The sequence below is a fragment of the Setaria italica genome, chromosome VII (genome assembly GCF_000263155.2).
Source record: "Setaria italica strain Yugu1 chromosome VII, Setaria_italica_v2.0, whole genome shotgun sequence".
Lineage (NCBI taxonomy): Eukaryota > Viridiplantae > Streptophyta > Magnoliopsida > Poales > Poaceae > Setaria > Setaria italica.
In genome coordinates this window covers 19,211,633-19,219,149 of record NC_028456.1, presented here as the reverse complement: position 1 = coordinate 19,219,149, position 7,517 = coordinate 19,211,633, and the positions used below count along the sequence as shown (strand labels likewise).

The 7,517-nt window shown below is 48.7% G+C and overlaps 2 protein-coding genes across 7 annotated transcripts; one reads left to right on the top strand and one right to left on the bottom strand.

Annotated features, from left to right (window-relative positions):
- The first annotated feature begins 233 nt into the window (after nucleotides 1-233).
- Nucleotides 234-2,402, top strand: LOC101785990 (uncharacterized protein At4g22758). The gene is made up of 2 exons (XM_004975473.4): nucleotides 234-1,146; nucleotides 1,862-2,402. Exons 1-2 carry the CDS (start codon nucleotides 690-692, stop codon nucleotides 2,044-2,046), a joined length of 642 nt encoding a protein of 213 aa, XP_004975530.1. The 5' UTR covers nucleotides 234-689; the 3' UTR covers nucleotides 2,047-2,402.
- LOC101785306 lies at nucleotides 2,393-7,495 on the bottom strand. Of its 6 annotated transcripts, XR_002678363.1 has the most exons (8): nucleotides 6,602-7,448; nucleotides 6,385-6,529; nucleotides 6,243-6,296; nucleotides 6,070-6,161; nucleotides 4,109-4,344; nucleotides 3,796-3,969; nucleotides 2,713-2,913; nucleotides 2,393-2,532 (listed from the first exon to the last, which is right to left on the bottom strand). XR_002678363.1 is itself a non-coding variant. In XM_022827896.1 (7 exons), exons 1-7 carry the CDS (start codon nucleotides 7,360-7,362, stop codon nucleotides 2,882-2,884), a joined length of 1,494 nt encoding a protein of 497 aa, XP_022683631.1. In that variant the 5' UTR covers nucleotides 7,363-7,448; the 3' UTR covers nucleotides 2,673-2,881. The 6 variants fall into 6 exon arrangements, 5 of the variants coding, with proteins under 5 accessions (XP_022683631.1, XP_012703202.1, XP_012703201.1 ...); XM_022827896.1 differs by lacking the exon at nucleotides 2,393-2,532 and having other exon boundaries at nucleotides 2,673-2,913; XM_012847748.3 differs by lacking the exons at nucleotides 2,393-2,532; nucleotides 2,713-2,913 and adding an exon at nucleotides 3,203-3,577 and having other exon boundaries at nucleotides 6,385-6,514; nucleotides 6,602-7,495.
- Between the last annotated feature and the right edge of the window lie 22 nt (nucleotides 7,496-7,517).

The window sequence follows — 7,517 nt, the reverse complement described above, 5'->3', positions numbered from 1 at the left end:
GCAACACCGCCCAGGTCGGTCAGAGGCCCTGCGGCACTGCCGCCTCCAACTCACGCCACTGCAAGGGTCCGCCGCGCCCCCAGCCCCACCGACGAGGAATCGAGATTTTCTGCCGGAGCTCAGCGTGGGAAAGAGAAGGGGAGGAGATGGACAGCGTTCACGGCGTCAGCTTGACCTGCTGACCTGTCTAGCTTTACACCCTGCCTAAAGGATATACGTTAAAGTTGCCCTTAGTGGTTCCCAGGACATGGGCTAATTCTACGCATTGTCTCAAGAGATTCCTGTGTAATTTTCCTAGTACAGCGCGCTGATGGAGGTAGAGGTGGGTCGGAGCTCTGAAGCTAATCCAATTATTGATGGGAGTCCCGTCTCTATATACGCGCGTCGTGCCGTCGTCCTTGGCTCCTTGCCCGTCTCAGCTTTGTCCCAGCCAGGACAAGTCGCTGCCTCGCTGATCGCTACTTGTAGCCTCTCCGACCCTGGTCCCTCCTCACGGACGGAACTCGGAAGGCTCCTCCGCTCCTGCATGGTGACCGCAGCCGCCGCGGCCCGCGGCATGTCCTTCTTCGCATTGGCCCCGTCGTCGTCCGGCCGCCCCGCGTCCTGCCGCCACCGACCGTAACTCGCCCGCTCGTCACCACCGACCGGTCGCCTCGACGACGTTCGCAGCTGTCCCTGCGACCCGCGCGATGCCTCCTCTGGCGCCGGCGCCGCACGGCGACAAGAGCGGCTCCGGTGGCAGGCAGCGCCAGGAGACGGCGGCGGCGGTGGCCCGGCAGCGGTCGGCGTCGTTCCACGGCCGCGGGCCGGCGGAGCAGCGGCACCAGCTGCAGCAGAAGCAGAGGCCCAAGACGCTGCCGGACCTGCTCGCCGGCGTGAGGAGGGCTAGCTTCCGCTCCGTCTCCCCGCCTCGTGGTGGCGGCGGTGGCGGCGAGACCGGGAGGAGGACGCCGAGCAAGGTGCTGGTGAGCGTCGCGGTGCAGCGGAGCATGTGGCCGCTGCACGTCATGGCGTCGGCGGAGTGGACCGTAGCCGACCTGGTGGCGGCCGCCGTGGCGCTCTACGTCAAGGAAGGCCGGCGGCCGCTGCTGCCGTCCGCCGACCCGGCCGCCTTTGGCCTCCACTACTCCCAGTTCAGCTTGGAGAGTACGTTTCCGATCTCTGATTCTCCTCTGCATCACGCTACTCTTTTCTAGTCCGTCCTTGTGGTTAGTGCTTGTTTATTGTGCCTGAAGCCCTGAATTGCACTGCACTCTCCCTCTATGCTTTCGTCTCACACCAAAGTTCCTACACATCAAACCAGCTGAGCTAGCAGATCATCAGAAGTAACAAGTCAAGTATCAAGCTGATGCAATAAAAAAATCATTTCATCTAAATTCCACTTGATGCATCGAGTACATCATGTACAGGCCCACTAGCCCAGAGTTCAATGACTTATTTGTTGACTTGTGGCCCTCCCCATCAGTGACAAGTGGGGGACCCATGAACTTATCAGATACTCTATGCTCTATCATCTGAAACTACCTAGCAGAACGGTTTCCATAGTACCAAGTTCATACTAGCTCAAACTTATGTTGTAAATGGTTACTCTATTATAACATGATTTTTGTCATCCAAGATTGATGTTATTAGATTCGTATTCAAAAGTACTTGTGATTATGATTACGTGTATAACATAAATGACATAATGATAGCAGCTGTATGTCAAAGTCTTGTCCTAACAAACAGATGAAGCACTATTTTTTCAACTTACACAGCTAGTAAGACAAGAGTCAGCTAGATATTTGGACGGGGCTTTTGGTTGTCTCCACATTTCTATTCATCCACCAACCATTTTATTTGGTTTAATAATGCTGCTTAGGTCTGGACCCAAAGGAGAAGGTCATGGAACTGGGCTCCAGGAGCTTCTTCCTATGCCCGAAATCTTCAGCTGCCGGCCAGGCTGCTTCGTCGTCGTCCTCTGATGGAGTAAGCGGGGTCAGCACGGTGGCGTCAGGGAAAGCACCGGCTTGGCTGAACTACATGCAGTTCTGGCCGATGATGTAGTTCACAGCTACCAAATCATCTACTGCTATGTCTGCGTCCGGTGCTTTCAGGAGTCAGGCCCCCAAAGAACCTCCAAGTTTTGCATTTGTGAGACAAGTGACAACAAGAACATTGTAAATTTGTTATATATATAAGCTTCAGAGGATGAGATTGTAGTGACTAGTGAGTGTGTTAGCATCTTGTAAGGTGCTGGTGCGATTGTGCAAACCGCCTGTGCCCCATGTTACATCTCTGATTCAGAAAATACCAAATGTTTATGTAATTAGAACAGTTTCAATGGCAAAAATTTGCTGTGAACATTGTGTAAATATTGTACCTTCAAACAGTCAAGAAAGCAGAGGCATGGACGAGCAAAATGACTTGCTGACCTTTTAAGGGCCTTGCAAATGGCAAGGAAATATCTTAAATATCTATGCTACCGCTGACGTTCTTCTTATCTGCTAGATTCCATAAGCCTCCCTGCTCTGAGTGCACCCAATGTTTTACCTGTAGCACAGGAAGTTTCATAAGATGAGATCCTGGCAATGAAGTGTCAGACATCTTGTTTGGCGCAAGTGCAAACCGTCTGCTCATCGCGATCACACCAGATTCTGAAATATCTAACGTTCGTGTAGTTTGAGCAGTTCCCATGGAAAATCGATACAGTAATCGAATTAATAGTTGTACCTGAGTCAAGAAAGCAATGGCACAGATAAGGAAAAGGATTATTCTTGTATGGATCCTGAAAGCGGCAAGGAAATATCTAAATATCCACACTGCCCTTGCTTTTCTTCATTCTATCCTTGTTTTGTCTTGTTCTTTGATGAAGATAGACCACTCAGTTGCTAGATACCATTCACCTGTCTTCAGGACGCGCCAGATGTTTATCTGCAGAAAAGAACATCTGAAATCATTGTTGTAGCAGTTTCCTTTTCCATCTAGAGAAACAATGGATGATACGCAGGGCTAACTTAGAAGCTGACGAGGTGGGTGAAGAGACAGTCAAGTCATGTTGGTTATTCTAATTCATGTCATTCAGAAAACCAGATTGGTATTCAAACACTAGAAGAGCTCTTCATTAAAGTCCGACGCTATCCAGCTCTCAGTATCATCAGGCATGAAAGAAGTAAAACAAGTATCGACAAAGTCTAGGACTGTAGCATATAATTTCTCATCATTGAACAGTAAAAAAAGGATTGATTTCTGGAAGGCCACAGGCATGTTTATCGTGTGAGAGGTGATATCTCAAACACTACAACTCAAACAATAGAGTTACAACTTACAACACTACATTCTGATCTGGGTACCCGTGAACCACTTTACATAAGCCCTTCCGACTAATCTACATACCACATTACAAACAGATATTACAAGATAAATATTCTTTTCGATGTGGACAATTGCTACCACAACACATAATACACAAGCATCCCAGGGCATGTAAGTGTGCAGGCTTCCGTCTGATGAACATGCTTCACCTCTCCTATCCAGAAAATTCCATGCAAGCAAAGAATGCATGATGTCCCCCATAGTATTGACATGTCCTGAAGCTCTGCTACAGAGAATCATCATAATTTTAAGTGATCCTTCCAGACTGGTCAACTAAGGTGCCTATTTGATCTCCACAAATCGCTCTGGAGATGTTACCAGGCTCTAACATGTTAAAGATGACAACTGCAGGAAATGTACAACACAAATGTCATTTTACCTAAATTGCTAATACAGCAGCAAAACAACTCTATAAATGATTAGTCGATAAGATGTACTAACCAGGAATGTTGTTCTCCTCGCAACACGTTACTGCTGTCATGTCCATTCTGCTGAACCCTCTTGCCGCGAACTCCCTGAAGGAGATGTGCTCAAATGGTGCATTATTATTGCTCCTAGGAGGGCAACCATATTCCTCATCACCAACAATACCTTTAAGGACAACATCTGCACTGACTGATTGACAAGTACATCTAGTCAGACTTCCTCTCCATATCAGCTGAAGGTTTCATAGAAACAAAATTAAAGCACTTGAGAATGGGAAGCTGAATGCGCAAGTCCAATGAACAAATCATAATAATGACTAAAAACATACTTTCAGAAGCTCTTAAGGCAGCAGCTGTATCTGTTGTGAAAAGTGGATTCCCTATGCCAGCACCAATCCCACCAAAGATAACGACCCTCCCTTTTTCAAGGTGGCGTATGGCCCGCCGTCTAACATATGGTTCTGCGACTTCTTGAATCATCAGTGCGGTCTGGACTCGTGTCTCCACACCTATTTTTTCTAGCGATGCTTGAAGAAGTACCGAATTCATCACTGATGCCATCATTCTGACAATTAAAACAGACAGGCGTAAGTATATACGCGTCACTGAAGTAGCAGTTCACAAGAAGCCCTTGACTAGTATAGAAGGAAAGCTAGAAAAAGTAACAGCATAATGCAAGATGAATAGATGGGATTTTTGTAGCTAAAGATGTACAAAAGAAGACTACGAACACTGAGCTCCATTTGTCATTATTCAATTATTAAGAGCAGAAGGTATGTCTGCCTACTGAAACCACACAGGCAGACAAGTTACCGATTTAGAAGTTCAAATGCTCATGCTCAGCAGTACCGTGCACTAGTGAGTATCGTATCCCCTTGCTGGCATGCTATCCTGGCTTAACGGCCTTGCCTAGTCATGACTAGTCATCTAAGTTGACAAATTGGTTTACCGGCTACTCAACTTGACTTTACAACTCAAAAATCTTAAGTACGACATTACATAGCATTTTTGTCCCCATTCAGGCCTCCATCACAGACCCAACAGCATATAGCCCACTTTACCCTAGTGTTTGAGCCTTTGAAGCTTAACTACGGCACCGCCAAAGACCTCATAGCATCAGAGCTTAAATGTCTTCATTGTTGCAACTTGTCAACAATTTGAAAGGATATTCAAGAGGATAATGCTGTTGAACTACACAACATAGTTCACCAGTGATAGTACAAAGCTCTTGTGGTTCTTAAAACTCAGTGACTCACTACACAAGCATTAAATTTGGACTCTACGTTAAGTGCATATGGCTTCAAAGAAACTATGACTTCAACTGCCACTTACCAATATAAATGCCTATTTAGCATAATACACAAAAAATAAGCATAAACAAACTTCTAACAGATTCTAATTAATAAGCAGATCCAACCAGTAGGTCGATCAATCTGTCCACTGGAATAGTCCTATAGTCCTATACTTACATTACAAAGTAAAATGACGACTTCCTTTAATCTTTCTCTAGGAGACTAGAACCCATCCAAATACTTTTGTTGCATGCCCATCATCTATGTTGCACGGATAAGTGGATCAGGTAGCGTATCAAGTATCAGATACATATCATATATGGATATATGACAAATACGTATCCACCAAGTATCCGATTTTAAAATAAATAAATGAATAATAGATACGTAGGCCAATACGTATTGGCCCGTTAGGATACATCCCAGTGACACAGATTGGCCCATTAAGTATGACCCCTGGAACACTAGGTGATGCACATCAACGACTCCCAGAAGTTCAAACCACTGCTTGCCCGACCGTGCACCCGTCCGCCCGCTGCCTGTGAGTAGATCTGCCAGACAAGCTCAAGAAGGCAGCAGCTGCCAGCAACACACGGTGACCATTCGTTCCCTTTCCCCATCCCCTCCCATAGTCCTATCATTCACTGTTCCCACTTTATTAGCTATTTTGTTTTTGTCAAACACTACTGTTAGTACTTTATAACTTTGAGACTGCTATGTTATGCAATCTAATTTAAGCAGATTGCTATCTGCATGCAGTGAACAGTTCATGTTTTATTGTTGAGAATAAAAATATGCTTTATCATCTATTTATTTTTTAAAAAAATACAAAAACATATGTGGTGGTGAATTGGAAAAAAACATCGCATTGTATCCGTATCCTGATGACAAGGATATGTGTGCTGCTTAGCTCATCATTATCCTCACTAGGATAAAATGTAAAAGCAGAAGGAGAAGGACAAAGATAAAAAAAGGAAATAATAATGGCAGAAAATTACCCGATTGGGTATGTTGAAGCTCGATCGGTGCCAGTTGCAGCTACCCAATTGTCACCGCAGAATATATTCCGTCCTCCTACCACAATTGCCACCTGATAGGATTGAAGGCAATATTGACAAGTGTTGCCTCATATCAGAAAAACAAACCTCTCGTATGGATGCTCTCTATTTACCTCCACACCATGATGACATGCCACTTGAACTTCTCTAGCAATCAGCATAATGATCTGACAAGATGACAAGTTTTAGTATGAAACAATCAGGATTCAGGACAGCATCAAACCAGATGTAGTACCAGCAGCTAATTTATACTACCTTGGGGTCAACGTTTTGAGGAGCTGGTCCTGCCAAGGCAGTGCCCCCAATCTTCAGAAGCACCCTCTTCCATCTTGGATTTGAAAGAGGGTTCACTCTGGAGCTACCAACCACCGTAATAGGGCCAGCGCTGGAAAGAGGATACCTACAGTGATAAACATTAGCCGAGACCAGTGGATCTCCAAATTAATCAAACAAAGATGTGAAAATGGACCACCTTTTGCTGCCATGCTGCTGCTGCTGCTGCTGACTCGGTTTTTCATCCTCGGCTGTGGCAAGCGGCTTGGAGGAGGCAGGAGACGCAGAGTTTCCGACGATCTGCTCCATCTTTTTGAACCAGGGCCAGTGGCTGACAGCGCCGCCGCTGGAGCTGGCGAGCCGCTGGCACTCCACCTTGTAGCGCTTCTTAAGGTTGTCGATCTTGTTCTTACATTGCTCCACGCTCTTGCCCCCGGTAGTCTTGCCCTGCCCGTCGGTCACGGCGCCGGCCACGTCCTCCCAGTCCCGACCCCGCAGGTTCCCCCGGTTGAGCTGCTCGAATCGGTCCGTGTAGGCGTCGAGGAGGCTGCTGATGGCGCCGTCCGTCCACTCCTCCCGATCCTTACGGTAGTCCGACGCGCCCGAGCTCCCTCCGCCGCGGCCCTTCTTCCCCCCGCCGCCGCTGCCGCCGCTGTTGATGTAGGAGCAGTACTCGCCCCCATCGCTGCTGAACTCGTCGGCGCGCTCCCTGGTCCGCTTGGCGTGGTGCGCGGCCTTGCCGCGCTCGGCGTGGTGGTTGCTCTCCTCCGGGACCTGCGCGAAGGAGCCGGCGCCGGCGCCGGCGCCCGGCGCCACGGCCGCGTCCGCGAAGCAGAAGGCCTGGGCAGGCTGCGGCGGCGGCGCGGGCTGCTGGGCGGTGGTGGGGGCCTGGGGCGGGGGAGCTGCCGGCTGGTGGGCGTCGTCACCGAGGAGGCCGAAGTCGTCGTCGCAGGAGGCCATGGATGGCCGCGCGTGGCGGCGTTAGGGTTACGCCGCGGGCTCCGCTCCCGGCCACGGCGGCGGCGTTAGGGTGACGACGTTACCCCCCGGGGTGGCGCGGGTTAATGGGGCGGGCGGGCGGGCGCGACCCACGGAGCCGTTACGGATGGCTCACG

Bases quoted from the DNA above. Each gene is read 5' to 3' on its own strand.
- LOC101785306 (XM_012847747.3), bottom strand. From the start codon at position 7,362: ATGGCCTCCTGCGACGACGACTTCGGCCTCCTCGGTGACGACGCCCAC. The intron at 6,297-6,384 runs GTAGTATAAATT...TCATCTTGTCAG, and splicing joins CTCAAAACGTTGACCCCAAG to ATCATTATGCTGATTGCTAG. The intron at 3,970-4,108 runs GTATGTTTTTAG...CTTGTCAATCAG, and splicing joins TGCCTTAAGAGCTTCTGAAA to TCAGTGCAGATGTTGTCCTT.
- LOC101785990 (XM_004975473.4), top strand. From the start codon at position 690: ATGCCTCCTCTGGCGCCGGCGCCGCACGGCGACAAGAGCGGCTCCGGT. The intron at 1,147-1,861 runs GTACGTTTCCGA...AATGCTGCTTAG, and splicing joins CTCCCAGTTCAGCTTGGAGA to GTCTGGACCCAAAGGAGAAG.